The sequence below is a fragment of the Hyperolius riggenbachi genome, chromosome 1 (assembly GCF_040937935.1).
Source record: "Hyperolius riggenbachi isolate aHypRig1 chromosome 1, aHypRig1.pri, whole genome shotgun sequence".
Classification (NCBI taxonomy): domain Eukaryota; kingdom Metazoa; phylum Chordata; class Amphibia; order Anura; family Hyperoliidae; genus Hyperolius; species Hyperolius riggenbachi.
This window is the reverse complement of record NC_090646.1, coordinates 329,419,393-329,442,858: the sequence shown is the minus strand read 5'-3', so window position 1 is coordinate 329,442,858 and position 23,466 is coordinate 329,419,393. Positions and strand designations below refer to the sequence as shown.

Here is a 23,466-nt window from a genome sequence, read left to right as displayed (position 1 = left end):
GGTATTCTGTTAGCAGTATGGTGAGTTCATAGATATTTTTTTTTGCCACAAGTTAGTGGAAAATGACACTTTGTGAAAAATACAATAAAAATCAATTTCCGCTAACTTTTGACAAAAAATAAAATCTTCTATGAACTTGTCATACACCTAACGGAATACCTTGAAGTGTCTTTTTTCTAAAATGGGGTCACTTGTGGGGTTCCTATACTGCCCTGGCATTTTAGGGGCCCAAAACCGTGAGGAGTAATCTGGAAACCAAATGCCTCAAAATGACTGTTCAGGGGTATAAGCATCTGCAAATTTTGATTACAGGTGGTCTGAGGGGGCGAATTTTGTGGAACCGGTCATAAGCAGGGTGGCCTCTTAGATGACAGGTTGTATTGGCACTGAAGTGCAGGAAGCGCAGGATGTTCTCAAATCGTGACCTGGACAGCAGAAAACATGGGCATGTGATGTATTGTGTGCGTAGACCAATAAGACCGCAATACATTCTTTTTGACTAGACCCATGTGAAGGAGAAGGACCCAAAAAATGTTACGTTCAGAAACTTGGAGTGGTTTCCACCGAAAAGGCTGGGCATGGTAGCTTCTTGGATTGGCGGTTGCGTATTATGTGGCATAACGGTTGGTCTCCGCCACAATGAAGTCGTAGAGACCAGCAGTGATCAGAAAAAAAAATTCTGTCACTGCGGTGGGGCGGGTGAGGTTTTGGCTGGGTGATCAGAAGCCCGCAGGGGGGCAGATTAGGGCCTGATCTGATGGATAGGAGTGCTAGGGGGGTGACAGGAGGTGATTGATGGTTGTCTCAGGGGGTGATTAGAGGGGAAAATAGATGCAATCAATGCACTAGGGAGGTGATCGGAAGGGGGTCTGGGGGATCTGAGGGTTTAGCCGAGTGATCAGGAGCCCACACGGGGCAAATTAGGTCCTGATCTGATGGGTAGGTGTGACAGGTGGTGACAGGAGGTGATTGATGGGTGTCTCAAGGTGTGATTAGAGGGGGAATAGATGCAAGCAATGCACTGGCGAGGTGATCAGGGCTGGGGTCTGAGGGTGTGGGTGGGTGATTGGGTGCCCAAGGGGCAGATTAGGGTCTGATCTGATGGGTAGCAGTGACAGGGGGTGATTGATGGGTGATCAGTGGGTGATTAGATGGCAGAACAGATGTAAACAATGCACTTTGGAGGTGATCTGAGGGTGGCTCTGCGGGCGATCTGATGGTGTGGGTGGGTGATCAGATGCCCGTAAGAGGCAGGTTAGGGTCTGATCTGATGGGTGGCAGTGACGGGGTGATTGACGGGTGATTGACAGGTGATTACAGGGGAGGATAGATGTATACAGTACACAGGGGGAGGGGCTGGGGAGTGTCTGAGAGTGTGGGGGGTGATCAGGAGCCCCCAGGGGGCAGTTTAGGACCTAATCATAAAAATAGTGTTGTCAGATAGTGACAGGGAGTGATTGATGGGTGATTAGGGGGAGTGATTGATGGGTGATTAGTATAAATCACAAAGTGTATTATACACTCTGTAGCGGCGATCGAGCAGCTAATAACCCGCCGGCGCTTCCGAACGGCCGGCGGGTTACTGCGCCAGGTGGGCGGAGCCTGTTGCCGACGGCTCATCGCCACATAACCACACCCACCGCCGATGGGCGTATTGCGGTCGTTTGGGCCCAGCCCTTGCCGCCGCCCATCAGCTGTGGGCGGTCGGCAAGTGGTTAATGATGTGATAAGCAATTTAAGCTACACAGTCTAGTACTTGTATTGGTTTTACAGGTAAGTAGGTTAGCTGCAAAATCTTAAAATGAAACGTACTATAGTAATTATTTTGGTAAATATTGAAAATTGCTAGTTTTAGTGCACCTACTGTCCTGCACGCAATGACTTTTGTCTTGTATTTTCCAAAACCCCTAGGTTCTACTTTCACTTCAAGTAGTCAAATGAGTACCTCATCAAGCTCATCCTTCAGTCATGCAAAGTCCTCCAGTTTTGACCCATTCGCTGAACTTGACAATCTTGGCTCTTTCCAAGCTAAAGGTAAAATGCTGAATGCAGTAATTTACAAAGCTTCTGCTGGGCTGTTGATAATTTTTTTTTTTTTTTTATGTGGTGAAAACCCTCTACAATAAAAAGTGCAGTGACATGGGATTGTCCAGGTTTGCAGGCTGTCGTTGAATTAGTCCAGATGTGGAAAATGAGTGACAAGCCTAATAACATAAAGGTGGCCTTAGCACACAGTTTTCTAACAAAACAAAAAAAAACAGTGGGCTCTGCAAGTTACTACATTTGTATAGAGGCTGTGTGGGGTGCCAATAGAGGGATGAGAGCATGGAAGTATATCCAAAAACTAAAATTGCAGTATTTTTTTATTCAGAGAGTAGAAAAGTTGTGGTTGATGGTGCAAGGTGCATACAACTGCAATTTCTAGTTCAGTAACCTTTAAAAATCTTGGTGTGGTCTGATATTACCCAGGTTAACAATAAGAATAATGCAGTTTGCATTCAGTGGGTGCTGACAAAGTACACCCACAAGTAATTCCTCCCATGTCAACCTTATCCAATAAATCTAGATAAGCATATTGCATTTTTTCCTTTAACATTATTACATTAACCGTTTCCTTAACCAGTTGTGTGAAAAGAAAGCTGGACCATTGTCTAGAAATTGCTCATGAGACCCCTATCAACAAAAATCTAGAAAACTTTTGGAAGGCGCTTGGAAGATCTAAGTTGGGGGCTAATAATGCCTATTGTATATTAAGGGTAACCAGGAAGGGGAAAACCTTTGACAACATATCCCGCCACTCAGCCCAAAATTATTGTGCCACCCTGCAGCGTCGAAATATATGGGGTTGTGGAGGACTGTGAATGTGTTAACATGTAACGATCTTGTTGATAAAAAGTATGTAGTATGCCAACGCCCATGGAATTTTAAAACTATATTAAGCTGGCATCTGCTTTTGGGAACAATAAGCTCCTGGCCAGGAACCTGCACTTACTACCCTGTTGGCCATCCCATTCATGTAGAATTGGTACGGGACCTGACAGTAGTTACATGTGTTAACACTGAAATGCATTTGTTTAAACAAATTATAGCTCATATAAAAAACTGTTGCAATGTATTAATGTATTAAAATACATATTAAAATCCTATATGCATGTCAGTTTGCAAAATAGCTCAGTTGGATGTTGCAATAGTGACTAGGGAAGGTTATTGAGATGCAAATAATTTAGTTGATGCACGATTTTGCAAATTTTCTATGAAGTTATACAGCTTGAAAATAAATCAGTCAACTCCTGCAAAGGTGGAATTTGATTAGCTCATTTTCAAGCTGCATACACTTGCATGGAAAATTTTCATTAACGTGCATCAACACAGAATTATTTGCATCTCATTGGCCATATCCACTAGTGGCACAACTACTCGTCAGGCTTTATTCTTACAGCATAAATGTTATTTATTCTATATAAAAGATTTCTGTGTACACACAAAATATACATTCAGCTACATATGTGATTTTTAGAATATGGTCACTGCTTTATAGCAGCAGCCCAAGTAACTGTTTTTGATTGGTTTATTCTTTCATTTTTGTGGACTAAACACAGCTATTACTGTACATGCAAGTTATTTATGATGACTATTGTCTGAGAAATAGAAGATTTTATCATTTTTAAAGTTTAAATATATTAGGAGATGGAGCAGGTGCATTTTCGTACGACTCCTGACCCCAGGTACCCAAAAATGTATCCAACTTCACAGCCCTGGCATGCAGGGAAGGATAATGAAAAGATCTTATTTGACTGAACTGTAGTGTAGTACCACCTCATCATTTGCTTTACTTGGGTATCTTTCAAAATATTATGTCACTACACCTACATTCCCCAACATAGTGGACCAGGACTAGAAACTGTCCCTCCCTTTCACATAATCTTCAGTGAGTGTAGTCTAGAGATAATGACCCTTTCTTTACTATTATAGTAGATTATTTCAAATGGTGTATTATCCTTTGCAGAAGTGTCAGTAGTATAAATTGAACGCACATTTCCACTGCTTTTGGGAACAAAAATCTCCTGACCAAAAAGCTCACATTCTATCTTGTTGGCCATCCCAGCTTGTCATTGCCAACAGGAATACCACAGCATGTAATCTGTTTAATAAGATTCACTGGACCCCTGTACAGTACTAGCTGGGTTCTGGTGCATAGATCTGCCCCCTTGCAGAAAATTGCCCTTCCGTATCAGGTGGTTTCTGGTGTATAGATCTGCCTCCTTGCGTAAAATGGCCCTGGCCTTTTCTGTATCAAATAAAGAAAAGGCTGAGGACTTTTTCTGCAAGGGGGCAGATATGTGCATCAGAACCCAGCTGATACAGGGGTCCATTGAATCTTTTTAAATAGACGACATGCTGGGGCATTCATGTTAGCAATGACAAGCTGGGATGGCCAACAAGGTAGAGTGTCCGCTTCTTGGACAGGAGCTTTTTGTTCACAAAAGCAGTTGCCATCTTAATATAGCTTTACATTTCCTAAGTTCTGGCAGTGATGAATTGTCATTTACCGTATGTTACATACTTTCAATTAACAAGATTGTTATATGCAAATTAGAGGAATCTCTGAGTCTGTGGAATCATAAACTGAGGAGTTGGAGTCGAAGATTTTTTGTACCGACTTCAAGGCCCTGGTTAATACACTGTTGTTCTGTAGAATAGAGCTCAGTAATTTCTATTTCAACAAAATATTAAGGGATATTTTACATTTGTCCATATTCATGCAGTAATATGTTGTATTAAAATACATTACATATATAAGTCACAGTCATTCCTATGTGACTAGTTCAAATGTATGTGCATTTAAAGCACTTATTTACCCACTTATATTAGTGTTTTTACCAAATGACAAGGCATTTTAAATGTGTGTATGTAAACAGGAGTAAAGGGCCCAAAACTGATATCTATTTAAGCTTGTGCTTTTTATTTTTTTCATTTAAGGACCATCATCTCAATTTTTGTCTTCACAATCCACTGAAAAATCAAACCAAAAAAGTTCCTCCAAACCTGCTCCAAAGCCACAGACCACCAGCAACTCTTGGCAATCCCAGCCCAAACCTGGCATCAGTCTCAAACCAAACTACAGTGCAAATTTCAGCGTTATTGGAGGCAGAGAGGAAAGGGGTATCAGAGCTCCAGGCTTTGGTAAGATTGTAGTACATTAAAGCACATTGGTTTACAAATAGGATATTCAACATTCATATATAATGCTGGAAAATGAGTATAAATCTATTTCTGCACGTAATTTTACCAGGCATGCACTGTTACTGTTGACTGATAAATGTAGAGAGATGGATTTTAAAGTACCCCTGACCTGGTTCCCGCCCCCCAATACTTTTAACATTGTTTTTTGACTTGCACACAGCACCATCCTCCCCCCTCCAGCGCCCCCTATAGCCCCCATTCTGCTCAGTCACAATCTTCCGCTGAGCAGAACATTGAATATGTGTGGGCAGGAAGTGGCAGTTCTTCCTCCCCTCTGCCCGTTCATAATTCAGCCCCTCCACTCGCCGCTATAGTTCACCATATTATTCTCTGCACATAGCGCGTAGGCGAGCAGTGCTATGTTCGATCTTGTGGTATTTAAGGTCGGATAGCCTTCCAACCTCAATCACCACAAGCCCGCACAAAGCGCAGCTCCCTTGTGGGGATCTATAGCGGCGAGTGGAGGGACAGGACCAAGGACAAGCGGAGGGATGGAAGAACTCCCACTTCCTCCCCGACCATATTTGAAGGCAGAATGGGGCCGTAGGGAGTGCTGGAGGAGGAAGGATAGTGCTGTGTGCTAGTCACACCACACCAGTAACAAAACATATTAACCTCCCTGGCGTTCAATTTCCCCATGATTTCTGTGCAAAAAGTGATCTAATTTATTTTCATAGCCTTTATTTTCATGTAACTTGCCAAAATGTGTCAAGCAAGGGTCTAGTATACAGTGCAGGAGAGTATTGACAGGTATGCAAGTGTTGTTACAGTGCATGCTTTGTATTGACGTGTATATTAGTCAATACCGCCAAGGAGGTTAAAAGTATCAGGGACCAGGTCAGGGGTCTATGCTTTTTTTTTTCCCCATAAAATTCATAACTGATGCAGCTGCTTGAACAAAGGGACCCAAATTACACACACACCCACACACACACACACACACACACACATTCCCCTGCCAAATTTCGACTTAAAGGTACTTATATTCAACCAGCAATTAGTAAGTACCAGCAAGTAATTTTTTTACGCAAAATCACATAGGTGTCTCCCAAAAGTTAATAGGACGATGTACAAAAGGCATTATTGTGGGGGAAAGGGAAAAAAAACATTTCTCAGCTTTTATTTACATTTTGAGCAAAAAGTGTCCAGTCCAAAATTATTCATTGGACTGGACACTTTTTGCTCAAAATGTAAATTATTCATATGTTTTTTTTCCCACAATAATGCCTCTTGTACATCGTCTTATTATCTTTTGGGATACACCCATGTAATTTCCCGTCAAAAAATTATTTGCTGGTTGAATAAAGGTAACTAAGTAAAAATTTGACAGGGGTACGAATAATTATGGGCAACACGAGATATATATATATATATATATATATATATATATATATATATATATATATATATATATATGTCCTGAGTTAGGGTCCTTGCACAACTCCTCCTCCATCCTGCAGATCTTTTAACAGCCTACCATAGTCTCTCAAGCTTCACAACTTTGCTTCTTGAGCAGCACCTGTTACTTCAACATACCAGCCCTTTATAGGGCTCTATGTACAGGGAAGCAATATACCCCAGCTTCTCTACACTCCTGGAAATGGGATACAGTGTTTTAGTCACCCATTCACTCCAGTCCTCTGTACACATAACAGTGCTATCCAGGAACGAGCAAACATGATCTGACTAGTTTTTCAAATAAAAATGAGCCAGAAGTAGATGCAGAGAAAATGCAGACCTGATTGTTACTGATCCAGACAGATTGAGTAATTGTTATCTAAAGGTTTTGAAAGCTAAATCAAACCCTCTAAAAAGGTGGAATTTCAATCACCTCATCATTTATAGGATTCATGCCAATTATTATTTGGAAAAAAAAAAGGCAGATTACCCTTCCGGAAGGCAGCAGCATGTGGAGAGGAGGCGGAGCCAGCCAGGAGAGTGAATACTACTGATGTACAGACTGCAGCCTTCTTGTTTGTCAGCAGCCTCCTAGTGTTTACTGCCTGAATTACCATGATGTAAACCTGAATCAAGTGATTCTGGCAGCAAACTCCAGGGGGCAGAAGTTCTGTTCACTGGGTACAGCAGGTGATCCTATTCATGGGACAGAGAGCTGTGAGTCTGTGCATCTCACCCTTTAATTAGTATTCATTGCTCTACTGGCTGGCCCGCCGCCTCTCCATGTGCTACTGGGATTGAGGAAGAGAGCCAGCCAGACGCTAACCAAAATTAGCCAGGTGCTCCACCCAGCTAATAGTGCTTGGGGAGATCACAACAAAAACATTCATGGCTTGGCCACGTCTCATTTTCTCTACCTGTGTAAATGTTTTTCAGATATTTATGATGCTCAGGCCCTTAGTCTAAAGAGCCATCCACACTATACACTCTCTGAGAGGGGGGCACACCCACCAGCACTTTCACTACCCTGGACAATAAACACACATCATGCTCTTCTACATATCCACAACCCACATAGCCACAAACCAAAAACCACACACTCCCTACATTATCTAAACACCCCAACTTTGGCTCCATCAAACATCTTTAGATGTTGCAATTCCAATATAACCATTAACACTCGAACCTTTGTCCTTTACACACCTGCACATTATTCCCTGAGAAAAACACAATACAATAAAAAGCCTAATGAACTCACAAAGATAAGAACATGCATGAAATGCAGGTCTACAATGATCAGCCACAAACCACACAATTTAACTTAGATATACTTACTCACATGTACACTTTTACAAACTAAACACCTGATAAGCAACCCTACACAAACAAATCCATATGTAATGTTGTATACTCTGTAAAAACAATACAGGTGCCCCCCTACTCATAAATAAGTTCCGTTCCAAGAGGTTGTTAGTAAGGTAGATGTGTTTGTAATTCATGTTATTTATACTTGCTTGTGAGGATGCATTATGTACTTTAGGACAGCTCTGGATTTGGAAATACAATAGTGGCTGGGCAGTGTACTGGTTAAGGGCTCTGCCTTTGACATGGGAGAACAGGGTTCAAATCCTGGCTAGAGTCAGTACCTATTCAGTAAGGAGTTTAAGGCAAGACTACCTTACACTGCAGGGTGTCCTCTTGAGCACATCCCAGTGGCTGCAGCTCTTGAGCACTTTGAGTCTGACAGGAAAAAAGTGCTATACAAGTGTTTGGATTATTAATGGATTATTGGATTACAATATACTGTATATACTTGTGTATAATTTGAATTTTTGAGCCCAAAAAGTGGCTCAAAAGTAGGGGTCTCGGCTTATACACGAATCATGAAGAAACAGTGAGCCCCAAGTGCACCATCTACCGCAATATAAGTAACTGAACTGAGCGGTGATGGTTTTGTCTTCCCCCGCCATGTGCAGAGATGTGCAGGGTTTATCGTAAGTCTTCATTTCCCCCCTGAGTGTCCCCGCATATTTACAGCACTGTGTGGGTCTTTTCATTCTTATCCTCGCCGCCATCCGCACCGTGAGGATTCCTCTGTAGCAAAGTCAGTCACAGCCGCATTGCTGTTGACACCCTTTAATGGGGTCATAGCAATGCGACTGTGATCATGTGCACAGGTATGGCAAAGCAGCGCAGACGGTGAGCAGAACGACCATGCAGCGCTCTGCATATGGGACACAGGTTTACCTTTACATTCTGCTTGCAGTGGGTGGGTGGGTCCCTACTCAGAAGCATTTAAGCTGTGTCCTCAGCTTATTATTGCCTGCATTAGGGCTATTTGCAGCATTCATGTCAAATCAACTCCTACAAACAACTGACCAATACATTAGATTCACATATTCCGTACTGGTGAGGGTGGCACATCTATCAAAATCTGTTGCCAAAATCTGCCATCTGCACATGAGTGGGGGGACACAGAGGTCTGCATTTCCTACCACCGGCTTATACGCAAGTCAATAATTTTTTCCCTGGTTTCTGGGGTAAATGTTGGGGGGTCAGCTTATAAGCGTTTTCTTATACACAAGTATATACGGTAAACAGTGTTTTTTTTTTTTTTCTTTAGCTTTTCTTTTCAAAACAACTGTAGTTTGTTAACCACTTTCTCACTCTGGCCCCTTAAAGTGAACCTGAGATGACAGACATCTCAGGTTCTATACATTACCTGGAGCTTCCTTAAGCCCCCTTGAGGCAGTTTAGTCCCTTGCTGTCTCCCGGAGTGGCTCCTGTCCCCCGAAGTACGGCCCGGCAGCTTGGCCAAGTCGCACTTTATCGCACATGTGCGGCCCAACTGCGCGCACTCCCCCATAGTGCTCTTGTGGCTGGAAACATTCTGTGCTTGTGCTGTGCTAATGCACAGGTGCAGAATGCTTCCGGTGACAGGAGAGCATGCGCATCCCTGCCGCACATGCACACCAAAGCGCGACTCGGCTATGCTACTGTGGGGGACAAGAGCCACCCGGGAAGACATTGTGGGACTGAGCAACCTCAAGGGGACTTAAGGAAGCCCCAGGTAAGTATGGCACCTGAGATGTCTTCATCTCAGGTACACTTTAAGGGGAAAAAAAGTGAACACAGAGGTTGAAATCTACGCCCTGGCAGGAATAAACTGTGACAAACAGAGCATAGATTTCAACATCCAGAAGAGGTTAAATATTGTAACACGACATAATAAAGGTATGTAATCGTTGACTGTACGGTACATTTTGGACACAAGGAGAACTTTGTAACTTGAGTATTTTGTAAGTAGGAGACCATCTGTACACACATTGCTACTCCGCTACAGGAAAATAAACACAAAACTCTCCAATCCTTACACCATTATAGTACAACTTCGACACTGGAAAACACTCTTCATCCATAACATATATTTTGCACATTCCTCCTAAGTACAATAAGTGAAGCTCTGCCCCTCATACTGTATATCCTTACATCACTTAGTCTAGTGTCACATAAACAAATGATACTGTCCTGAATAGAGCAAATGTGTGTTTGTGTGCCACCTGCACTCCAACCTGAAGACTTTTTCTAATACTGTAGGAGCCACTCGCTGTTACACATTGCCCATTCTTCCCCAACCTTGTATTGTGTACAAAATGGTCACTGAAAAATTGCACAAAAATGTTACATTGTTCTGCATTCTGTAACGTCCAAACATTTTATTGAATAGCAACAAGACAAGATAAAAAGACTGACCTGTTTCGGACAGCAATGTCCTTACTCATAGCCCAACTATAGGTCTGTTCACACTTATAACCACTTAAGGACAACGCTAATTGAAATCTACGCCCTGTTTTGACGCCACGCGTTCTCAACACCTTTGTTGCTCCCGACGATCTCGCCTCTGTTTCCCTGCCGCAGCTCACTCGCACAATGCAGTTTGTGCTGTGATTACAAAAGTTGTGAATTAGGAACATCATTCAAACTCTGAGTTTCAACATCCAGCAATGTAGGTTCACTTAAATCAGTTGAGTTCAGCAAAGTGGAGCCTGGACCAGGCACAGTGCCAGTAGTGTTAAAGAGAGTCTGAAGCCTTCTAAAAATCATCTTTTTCTTCAACCTTTATCTTTAGCAATATCAGCAGTGCTAAAACGCCGCATTCCCGCTGCAGAACAATGTCATTAAACCCCTCAAATATCGGTGCAAAATTCCATAAATTTCCAAGTCATGGATTTTGCTGCCTGGGGAGGCAGAGCTTAGCAGTAGCTCTGCCTCCATTAGTGTCAATCCCTGCTTATCGCCGTCTCTCCCCGCCCCTCTCAGTGAAAGAAGACTGAGGGGGAGTGGAGAGGTGGCAATCAGTGGGGATTGATGTGAGTAGAGGCAGAGCTACAGCAAAAAGCTCTGCCTCTTACAAGAAGCGCTCACTGCATTTTGCCCCGGGGATTTGGGGGGTTTAATGACATTGTTCTCCTGCGGGAATGCAGCGTTTTAGCACTGCTGATATTGCTAAAGATAAATGTCTAAAAAAGATGATTTTCAGAAGGCTTCAGACTCTCTTTAAGAGGTATGGAAAATCCAGCGGTCGGGGTCTATACAGAAGTAATGGGTACCTGAGGACCCCCTGAATGGAATATCTTCACTTACTAGCATTAATGCAGTGCAGAATTATTGATTACTATATGATCCAATTCCTGTTGCATAGAGCCCAATTACCTTGGCATCTTGGGCCATAACTAGGGACCCTGCAGCAAAGTGTCAAGTACAATTATTGTAATACTTACTTTTTTTATTTCCTTTTGAACTCACCCGTTCGCTGGGAAACGGACATTATTGTACTTGAGGTACATTATCGTACTTTAGGTTAAATTTTACAGAGCCTGTAGTGGCTGGCTCAGTCTGAATGAGATCCGATGGGAGGGAGGGGGGGGGGAGTTACGGGGTTAAATACTTACCTGTCCTGATGTCTTCAGGTGAGTGAGGTGACGCTCCACACCCCTCCTCTGCGGAGCGGTGGCAGCCATGTTTCCAAAGGTTGACGAAGCTCTTCCTGAAATCTCCGCCAGCATGGCCGTGGCACGCCCCCATAGGTGGGTGTGGCCAGAGCTTGAGCCGGCAGTTTGAAAAGAAAACCAACGGCCTGTTCTGAGAGGGACCTCGAAGCGATCACGTGCCTGAAGAGAAGTCAGGACAGGTGAGTATTTAACCCTGTGACCTCCCCCACCCTCTCCAATTCACCATCATGTCCATACAGGCTCTGTCAATATGGTGACGGGGGAGGCCAATAATTACTCTTACCAGTAATTGGATTTCCATGTAGCCTCCACGACAGGTCCACCAGGAGATTACCCCGCCCAACCCTGGGACAAGAAGAACAGAACAGATTTAAACACCACCTCCTACATCCTACCTCAGTGTTTTGAATATCACCTTGTATGAATAGGAGACTTACTGTTTGTCCATGGGTAGGTTGCCTCCACCTATCGTGGAGGCTATTTGGAAATCCAATTACCGGTAAGAGTAATTATTGGCTTCCACTTCTCCACCAGGAGACCTAAAATATTACCTCTCTCACGGTGGGACAACCGTGGACAGTACCTTACGTCCAAAACCCAAGTCTTTATTGATTGGTAGAACCAAACGATAATGCATTATGAATGTATCATAAGAGGCCCATGTGGCAGCTTTGCAAATTTGAAGCACAGAGGCAGAATTTCTTCCTGCCCAGGAAGAGGAGAGTTAGCCCTAGTGGAATGCACTTTTACGCTTTCAGGAGCTGGCTTCCCTGTAATTTCATATGATTTGTTAATACACAGTTTTAACCAATTACTAAGCGTACTTTTAGACGCTGTCAACCCTTTTCGGGCACCCTGAAACTGAATAAATAAATGATCTTCCTTCCTCCATGCAGAAGTTTAGTCTAAATAAACTAAAATTATTTTCCTCACATCCAGTGAGCTGAATGTGAAAATTTTCCTCCTTGGTTTGAGGGATTCGGACAAAAGGAGGGAATGAAGATTTTCTGCTCTCTGTGGAAATCTGACATAACTTTTGGTGAAAAAGAAGGCGGTAACTTAAATTTAAATCTATCCTCCAGGATAGACATGTACAGTGGTTTAACATTAAGGGCCTGTATTTCTCTGATATGCCTGGCCGTATTTTCTGTTGGTGAGAAGTCCTTAACCTCTTGACGTCCAGCTAACGATTGGCGTAAACTGGTCGTCTGCGGGTTTCCATGGAAATGTCCGTTCACTTTTGTCTCCGTGAACAGCCGGAGAGCCGCCGATCGCGGCTCGCCGGCAAAATGTAAACACGCGGGGAAGAAATCCCTGCTGTTTACATCATACGGCGCTCGTAAGGCAGATCGGTGATCCCCGGCCTCTGATTGGCCGGGGATCGCCGGCATATGATAGGCTGAAGCCTATCCTTCAATGCGCAGGACGGATATCCGTCCTGCGCAGCTCACAGGGGGAGGGAGAGGGACGGAGCGCAGAAAACGCTGCGGAGGGGGGCTTTGAAGAGCCCCCCCGCAAAGCGCAGCAAGCCGGCGGCGATCAGACCCCCCCCCCAGCAGGACATCCCCCTAGTGGGGAAAAAAGGGGGTAAGTCTGATCGCCCTGGCATAATCCTGATCTGTGCTGCGGGCTGGAGAGCCCACGCAGCACAGATCAGACAGAAATCCACTGGTCGTCAAGTGGTTAATGGATATTTGATCCAAAGGCTCAAAAGGAAACTGAGTAATAGAATTTAAAACTAAATTCAAATCCCAAGAAGGTACAGTCGGTTTCTTCACCACGGACTTCCTTTTTACCGCTTTAATAAACCTTTTAATCAGGTAATTTTGACGTAAAAGGAACATCAAAGTTTGCACACAGAGCTGCTATTTGCACTTTAAGGGTGTTCAGTTTTAAACCCATATCTAGGCCTTTTTGCAGGAAATCTAGAATATTGGGAATTGAAAAATTAATAAGATTTTCCAGACTATAAATTGTAAAGGTGACAGGTTTCCTAGCAAGAAGCAAGGTTTCAATAACTTTTTCTGACAGGCCACTGTTTAGTAGTAGGCGCCGTTCAAAAGCCACCCCTTCAGGTTCAGACTGGCCACTGCAGGATGGTATACTTGTCCCTGCTTCAGAAGCCGATCTGATATTGGCAGGACCAGTGAATCTTCTATTACCAGGGAGAGTAACAGTGGTTACCAAGCCTTTTTCGGCCAGTCTGGAGCAATCAGGATTACTGTGGCCCGATCTTACTACCTTTTGTAGAACCCTTCCTATTAGTTTTAAGGTAGGAAAGGCGTACGCTCATTCCAGTCCAGCAGTAATGCGTCCACACGTTCTGTGAAGCCCCTGGGGTTGAGGGAGCAGAATCTGGGAAGAGCAGCATAGTCCCAGGCAGCAAACAGGTCTATGGATAGAACACCCCATTTGTTGCAAATCATCCTGAATAGATCCTTGTTCAGACACCACTTGCTCTGAAGTAGTTTGTGACTCAACCAATCTGGAAGAACATTGTCCTTTCCTTTGAGGTGAACCAATTTCAAGGAAAGAACCTTGTTCTCTGCCCAGCTGAATATCTGGAGTGAGAGAGAGGGTTCAGAGGTGGACTGTAAGTCCCCCCTTGCTTGTTTATGTGAGCAGCAGACATCTGACTGGATGATCACATTTCTGTCTAATAGCAGATTTTACCACTTATGAAGATCCTTCCAGATCGCAAGCAATTCCCTGTGGTTACATAGTTATTTGGGTTGAGAAAAGACATACGTCCATCAAGTTCAACCAGAGAACAAAGTACAACACCAGCCTGCTCCCTCACATATCCTTGTTGATCCAGAAGAAGCAAAAAACCCTTACAAGGCATGGTCCAATTAGCCCCAAAAGGGAAAAAAATTCCTTCCCGACTCCAGATGGCAATCAGATAAAATCCCTGGATCAACATCATAAGGCTTTACCTAGTATTTGTAGCCGTGGATGTCTTTCAATGCAAGGAAAGCATCTAAGCCCCCTTTAAATGCAGGTATAGAGTGTGCCATAACTACTTCCTGTGGCAATGCATTCCACATCTTAATCACTCTTACTGTAAAGAACCCTTTCTTAAATGGCTAAAACGGTTTCCTCCATTAACAGATCATGTCCTCTAGTCCTTTGAGAAGGCCCATTTCTTCACAGACAAAGTCTCCGCTATAAGGTCCGCCATCCTTACAGCATCTGAGCCTAATATAGCGCCGAAGACCATTAGCAGAGACAGTGTAACACCTTGGTCAAACTTCAAAGAAATTGATGAAGAAGTCACATCAAGCATCCTCCTTCACGTCCGCCTAACTACCTGTGACCTAGATCCTGGCCCAACACAGTTCATGTTGAACTGCCCCGACCTGTTCGTACCGGTATTCCTAAAATTAACTGTTCTTTAAAATCAGGGATATTTCCTGCTTTACTGAAGGAAGCAATCATCAGGCCTCTCCTCAAAAAACCCTCCCTGGACCCAGATGCAATGACCAGCTACAGACCTGTCTCTAACCTCCCCTTTCTGGGCAAGCTAATTGAAAAAGCTGTTTACCTCCAGCTAGAAGCCAAAATCCTACAAAACAGTTATGACCCATTCCAGTCTGGCTTCAGGAAACACCACAGCACTGAAACTGCCCTCATCCAAATATGCAACCACCTGCTCATGGCAAGAGACAGAGGAGAGTGCTCGATCCTCATACTGCTAGACCTTTCTGCAGCCTTTGATACAGTTGATCATGACATCTTGATAAACAGGCTACAGGAATACTGCGGCATTGATGGCATAGTTCTTCAGTGGTTCCAATCCTTCTTGAGTGGCAGAACCCACAAAGTGTCTATGGGGCCCTTCCTGTCCACCCCTGTATCACTTTAAGTATGGGGTGCCCCAGGGCTCAATTCTCTCTCCCCTGCTTTTCACGATTTACATGTTACTGCTGGGAAAACTAATCCAAAAACATGGCCTGACATACCACTGCTATGCAGACGACACCCAACTATATCTTTCCTTCGAGCCTGGTGTGACAGACCCAACTCTTAACTATAAACGCCTGCTTACGTGAACTACAGAAATGGATGAATGACAACTGGCTGAAACTAAATGCAGACAAAACTGAAGTCCTTCTGATTGGAGGGCAGAGCATGATAACAAAACAACTTAACTTGCAGTCTTCACCACTGGGAATAGGAGGCACGGATCTACGCAGCTCTGATCATGTGCGTAGCCTGGGAGTTCTAATTGATTGGGATTTAAACTTCAGAACTCAAATCTCTGCTGTGGTGAAATCATCCTATTTTCACCTGAAGAACATTGCAAAAATCAAGCATCTCTTACCCCCAGAAGATCTGCCAACCTTAGTCCACGCCTTCATCACATCCCGACTGGACTACTGCAATGCTCTCTACACTGGCCTTCCAAAAAAGGTCTTGTACCGTCTACAGCTGATACAGAATACTGCTGCCAGACTGCTAACCAACCAACCCTGTCACTGCCACATAACGCCAGTCCTGCACTCCCTTCACTGGCTACCTATAGAATGGAGGGTCCTATTCAAGATCGGCCTACTGACATTTAAATCCCTGAATAATCTAGGCCCTGGATACATGAAAGATATGTTGCAGCTACGTAGCAATCCCCGCATTCTCAGATCAACAGGTTCTAATAATCTAGTCATACCCAGAGTCCACTTGGAAACTTTTGGTCCCAGAGCCTTCTGTCATGCTGCCCCTACGTTTAGGAACTCCTTACCTCAACAGATCAGGACAGCTCCATCCCTGGACGTGTTTAAATCCAGACTGAAAACCCACCTGTTCAGTTTGGCATTTGCAGAAATATTACTTTTGTTGTGTGAATACTTCATCCTACTAATTACTGAATCTGAGAGAGCCTAAGCGCTTTGAGTCCTATGGGAGAAAAGCGCTATAGAAATGTTATTGTATTGTATTATTGTATAAAAAGCTCATCCGCCAAGCTTTTATATTGCCCTCTGATATATTTATACATGTTAATTAGATCCCCTCTAAGGCGTCTTTTCTCTAGACTAAATAAACCCAGTTTATCTAACCTTTCTTGGTAAGTGAGACCTTCCATCCCACGTATCAATTTTGTTGCTCGTCTCTGCACCTGCTCTAAAACTGCAATATCTTTCCTGTAATGTGGTGCCCAGAACTGAATTCCATATTCCAGATGTGGCCTTACTAGAGAGTTAAACAGGGGCAATATTATGCTAGCATCTCAAGTTTTTATTTCCCTTTTAATGCATCCCAACATTTTGTTAGCTTCAGCTGCAGCGGCTTGGCATTGAGTGCGATTATTTAACTTGTTGTCGATGAGTACTCCCAAGTCCTTCTCCAAGTTTGATGTCCCCAACTGTATCCCATTTACTTTGTATGGTGCTAGACCATTGGTATGACCAAAATGCATGACTTTACATTTTTCAACATTGAATTTCATCTGCCATTTATGTGCCCATATCAGAGCCGGGACAAGGTCCTCCAGCACCCAAGGCTGAAACACCAAAGTGCGCCCCTCCATCCCTCCACTCCAGCCATCACACACTGATTGCTCTTAGACTAAGAGGCACCCCAGGGCCCCCAACACCTTAATCTCTAGTTATCTGGCTTGTAGTCACTTCCATGTATCTCCTTTTCTTATTTATTTCTGCTTCAAACACAATTAGGAATGACAGCTGAATGAATTGTTGTGCGTCCCCTCCTACACTGCGCCCTGAGGCTGGAGCCTCTCCAGCCTAAGCCTCGGCCCGGCCCAGGCCCATATAGCCATCCTATCCAGATCCTGTTGCAATATGTCCCTATCTTCCTGAGAGTTGATGATTCTGCACAATTTTGTATCATCTGCAAAAATAGCAACATTGCTCACTACTGAATCTACTAGGTCATTAATAAATAAATTGAAGAGCACTGGACCCAGTACAGACCCCTGTGGGACCCCACTGCTAACAGTCTCCCATTTTGAGTATGATCCATTGACCACAACTCTTTGTTTTCTGACCATTAGCCAGTTCCCTATCCATGCATGCAGACGACTTCCCCAGTCCTTGCAGCCTCAACTTTTGCACCAGACTTTTGTGGAGCCCACCTGTCCTGAATTTAATAGTGTTCCAGGTGCTCTTCCCAACCCCAGAGGCTTGTAAGTCTGTTGTAATGACTAGTGGATCTTGAGCTATCCATCTTACGGCCTTTAGCAAGCTTGGACTGGAAGTCCACCAGTTTAGGGAACGTCTCACTGGGTCCGACAACCACATCTTCCTGTTTGCCTGACCATTGACACAGGATTTCCAGTTGAAATACTCTGTATCTTGCCTATGCCCAAGCTACAGCTGGGATACAGGAGGAAAATGTTCCTAGGAGACACATAGCTTGTCTTATTGTGACAGACTTGGCTCTCAGAAATGATTGTGTACTCGATTAGATGATCCACTTTCTTTTCCGGCAAACAGGAGATCTGTAGAGTCGAATCCAGTGAGACTCCCAGAAAACTCTTTTTCTGTCCCGGAATTGGATCGGATCTCTGTAGGTTCAAAATCCATCCCAAGTCCTTCAAAGTTCCAAGCACAATCTGAATATGGTCTTGGAGAGTTGCCCTCATTTTCGCAGCTATTAGAAGATCGTCTAGATAAGGAATTAGAATAAACGTCTGCATTCTCAAAAAGTCTGCTACCTCTATCATGATCTTTGTAAAAATCCTGGGAGCACTTGAAATCCCGAACGGGAGAGCTTTGAATTGCAGATGAAGGACCTGGGATTGAATATGAACTCTCAGGTACTTCCAGTGCCTTGGATGTATGGGGACATGGTAGTATGCATCCATAAGATCTATGGAGGCCATTCATTCATTTTTCCTCAGAAGAAGAATTGAGGAGCGGATAGATTCCATTCGTAATCTTTTGTATTTTATATACTGATTTAGAAACCGCAGATTGATAAGGCGAAAATTGACATTCGGTTTTGAAACCAGGAAGAGAGTGGAATAGAATCCTTTCTCTCTCTCTCTCTCTCTCTCTCTCTCTCTTGCAAAGGATCTTCCTCCACAACTCCCTTCTGGAACAAAGACCCCACAGCTTTTTTCATTGCTGTTTGCTGAACTGAGGACTGGAGAGAGCTTGTTACCCTGAAATATCTTGGGAGAATTCAAGTAAATTGAATTTTGTAACAGTCTCTGATGGTCCGGCAGATGTACCTGTTTTTTGAAATTTTTTGCCATGCTGGAAAAATGTTTTTTAACCTGCCGCCCACCTGAACATAGTCATTGTTTAGGTTGGTTAGGGGCGTCCGAGGATTTTGTATTGAAGAGGAAACTGTAACGATCGGTGTAACACAGAGAGGGTCTGATTACCGGTGATCTGCAGTATCACCGAGAATACAGATATATACCCGATTATTGATGATCTGCAGTATCACCGATAATCAGATATATCTCTAACCTCTGGACACCTGGGTAATAAGAGTGTTTGGTGCAACAGAAATACTTTGAGGACTGCACCTGAGGAGCAGGTGCACAGCAGTAAGGAGTACTGCACAGTAACACGTTCCTTCCGCAAACCTGAGACTCTCCCGAGGGAGGGGTCAGGCTAGGAGTAGGGACAGAGTGTGAGTGACACAAAGGAAGGGTGTCACCCCCAGGTCTGTGAGCTATCTCTTGACTGAGGAGATAGCTCTCGAGGTCGGCCAAGCCGGGTTGGCAACAGACAGACAGATCAGGGACAGAGACAGGAGACAGATGCGGAATCCTAAGACAAGCAGAGTTCGGCAACAGAGTATCAGATATAGCGAAGTACCTAATCAGAGATCAGAAGAGTAGTCAGGAAAGCAGAAGGTCATAACAAATAATCAACAATGCCTAGTCTTGGGTGTGAGCTCCTTGATCATCAACACCCTGGAACTGGTCTGAGTATAACTAGATGGTAAAGCTAATTCCTAGTCTGAGGTGCGAGGTCCCTGGTCATCAACACCTAGGAACTGGTCTAAATAATAACACAGATAATCTACAGTATTCCCTAGACTGAGGTGTGAGGTCCTTGATCATCAACACCCAGGAACGGGTCTAGATAATAACACAGATAATATCACAGATACTGACAGGGTCTGAGTGCTACCACGTAGTGATCGCAACGCCAGACACCAGAGAAATGACCAGCACCCAGTATATATGCACCAGTGCCTCCCCTAAGTGCTGGACCAATGAAACCTGATAGAATTGTCAGCTGATCGGCTAGATCAGCTGACACCCTTCTGACTGCCATAAAGGTTCTGCCTCTCAGCGCGTGCGTCCTTCTGAACCTGTGTGGGCTATCAGTCCCAGCCACACCAGACGTGTTGTAATGCATCTGTTGGTTTGAATGCGGGGCCAGCCGCACCGCTGTCAGAGCATGCGGCGGTTTCCCTGCGTTCAGCTACACTGCCAGTGGCAAGCCCATGCGGGCAAACCGCCGCGTCGGACGCGGAATCCGCCGCCTTGTTCACTGGGCATGTGGCGGTTTCTCCGCGCTCCGTCAGGCAAGTGGATGCAGGCCCATGCGCGCAAGCTGCCATGTTGAACGCGGAATCAGCCGCCTTACTCTTGAGTACTCGCGGCGGCTTTTCCGCGTTTTCTCACAGAAACCTTTTGCATTAAAGGGACTCTGAGCACCTCTCATGGGTATGCCTTTAAGGGGTCATGGCACGACTTCCAACAAAGTCGTGCCATGACCCCTCTGGAGGAGCCTATTGCAATGGCCATGCTGGTCACTTCCTCTCCCTGCTTCATTTAGTGATGCACTTGTCTAACAGAGAAGACAGGGGTGACCCGGAAGTTATAGCATAGCCAAGATGGCAGCCGCAATTTTTAAATCGAAATCGAACAAAAACTTTGGTGTAGAACGGTGATTCAGGCATCAAATTAAAGAGGAGAACACAAGCTTCAGAAAGGTATGCATCTTTAAGTATGTTGCAGTACTGGTCGGAGTCTCTTTAAAGACATACCCATGAGAGGTGCTCGGAGTCCCTTTAACACCTTCTTTGCCTTGCCATATTTCTTTCTAGATTCATTGCATTTCAGAGTTTTCCAAAGAAACTAAAATTCTTTTTGAAAACCCATTTTTCTTACTGGCTGGAAAATTGTATTCTTTTCTGCTGATCCCTCTAACACTGTTTCCAGAGCAGAGCCAAAAAGCAATTTGCCTTCAAATGGGAGGCCACCCAGTTTATTTTTGTCCATAGCATCACCATCCCAGTTTTTTAGCCACAGGAACCTTCTAGACAAGTTAAGTAATGCCAAACTCCGTGCAGAGAACTTCTTCACTAGAAGCATCACCAAGAAACTTTGCTGCTAGTCTTAACGTATATAAAAATAAAGCGTTCCCCTAAATATGAAACATGTAATTATGTTCTCATTAGACTTCTGGTATTCACTCAGAGTAACATATCACCCAACATATACTAGTGAGAACAAAGAAAGGCACAGGTCCCTGATATGTAAACCAGACAATCTTGTATTTATTAGAAAAAATATAACTCACACATTTGCTTAATTGTAAGCAAAAATCTGCATATAAAAACCAGCTAAAAGTATTATGCTGGAGCAGCAGCGCCTTGTACACATGCTCAAAGCTTATAGCCAGAACTATCTAAGCTAAGCCGGCATTACACTCACCAACAACCTTGCATACTGACACATGGGTCCAACCATTGACACTTTTCCAATTGCATGAGCAACGAGTTTGTGTTTTCAGCTCAGCTATAAGCTCCCCATAGGGGGTATAGAGTCCAGCCTGCACAGCAGCGATAAATATAATAGTGGTAAATGCAGCCACATGGAAGAATCATGCAGTTATTTTGCAGCGGTAAGGGGAAAAGAGGATTTATTCATCTCTATTGGAATGATCTCACCACTTCCGCAGTGTTCGTCTTCCTGTGGGTTCCCACTGTAGTGCAAGTGGCTCCGCTTCACTCAGCGGCCAGATGTCACAGAAGTCAGCAGTATGCGGACGGCAGTCATGCATAGATAATACACACGCTATGTGCTGTCGGCTCCAGGCCGGTTGTGATGTTGGTTTGGGCTACCACGTGCGATGCCGTCCCATTAGCGCTCCCGCAGTCAGAGCAGTGTCTGGAGAGTGTCACTGTGACGCGCTGGCTCAGCCCATTGGCGCGTTTCCCGCCTCTCTTGTGGGCGATTCGTCAGGATGTGAGCTGGGTGTGCCCAGCTTCCTTCTTTATTGGTAAAGCCCAGGCTCTCTAGCATTGAGTCTCCACCCTCCCAGGGCTTGCAGCTAGAAGGCCAGTACTATTACATATTGCTGTCATTTGCAGGGTGCTACACAGCAGATCAGCAGAAAGTTATTTTCAGTTTCTCAGCGTTTGCACTACAGTCCCGGGCTTTGCAGATCTAATTATATAGTCATTTCCATTGCCATATTGGGCAGGGATCCTCCATTCATCAGAATAGTGCAAAACGGAATGCAAGTCAGTCACCATCTTCGGTGAAGCAGTCACATATGCTTCACCTATATGGTAAAAGTTCCTAGCAACATCATATATTGGTTGCTAGTCTTAATGTCACAAAAGTCTTATTCTCAATTGGAGACCTACTTTTTAAAAAAGCTTGCAGCTCCTGCAACCAGATAATTAAGCACCCAACAGTGCAGGTGGCTGCTAGATTAGGTGCAAATGAGGTTGAAACAGCCTCCCATGATTTTTTTGTAGTGCCTCCATTTTCTTATGCGATAAATCTCTGAGGATTCCCCTGTCCTCAAATGGGATTGGTGAATCTTTGCATAATTTTGAAATGACGAAGTCTAATTTAGGGCATTTACACCATTTAGACACTTCCTCTTCATTAAAGCGATATCGTCTTTTGATAGATTTATGAACCAACAACTTTTTGTCCGGCTCGTTCCATTCAGTTTCAATCCATTCATGCATGGATTTATGAACTTGAAACACTAACCCTCTAGCAACCGTCTGTTCTGAATACATCACATCCTCCACTGTAGAAGGTTTTAGAACACCTGAAACACGTCTGAATATTTAATGCAGAGCATTTAAATTCTAAGTTACTCGGATGATGAAGGAGCAACTTAAATTTCCCTTTCAGGAGCTTCTGGGTGTCTGATCTTCCTGACCAGAGGACCCCCCAGCTGGCTCTGCTTCCTCTGAAGAGGACCACGAAACCCCTGGAACCTGAAATGCTCTGGAACAGGCTTTCTCAACCAGGGTTCCCTGGAACTCCCGGGTTCCTTGAGTACTCTGCAGGGGTTCCTTGACATTTTCCCCCATCGTGAGGGAAGGACATTATAATAGGGGGTACTATAAAATGCTCTAAATTGGGGGTCAGAATAATAATAATGAGCACATCAATAAAAGTCGCTAGGATAAGGGGACAGTATAATGAGTGGCAGTATAGTAAGGGGTAGTGAAATAAACCGCCTCACCTACTTTTAAAGATCATGCCTCATGCAGAATAAATGCAGCGGTTCCTCGAGACCAATAAAATGTTTACAGGGGTTCCTTGAGTTCCAAAATTTATTTATTTGCAGGGCTCCTCCAGGGTAAAAAGGCTGCTCTAGGAATATCTCTAGCCCCCATAGGCTGAAATACCACAGAGGTGGACGGTAAAGCAGAAGGAACATAGGCAGTGGAAAACTTTTCAGCCAGCTGAAAACTTAGAAAGCATGTCTTTAAACATGTCTCCACTTTCATGCTTTACCACTGATTAAAAAAAAAGTCCTCAGGTAACTTTGCAGGCCTTGGGTTCTGAAAAGACACATAGAACATCCATTACTAGGCTGCATAAACCTTTAACTACACTTGCTGCTTCCTAGCC

At 44.1% G+C, this 23,466-nt stretch overlaps 1 protein-coding gene across 2 annotated transcripts in view; it reads left to right on the top strand.

Moving 5' to 3' along the window:
• GAK (cyclin G associated kinase) overlaps positions 1 to 23,466 on the top strand; it is a 254,225-nt gene that overhangs the window by 218,483 nt on the left and 12,276 nt on the right. For both annotated transcript variants that reach the window (XM_068233894.1, XM_068233893.1), the window contains exons 24-25: positions 1,912 to 2,034; positions 4,981 to 5,184. In XM_068233894.1, coding sequence (XP_068089995.1) covers positions 1,912 to 2,034; positions 4,981 to 5,184 — 327 coding nt within the window. The remainder of the gene's footprint in view (positions 1 to 1,911; positions 2,035 to 4,980; positions 5,185 to 23,466) is intronic.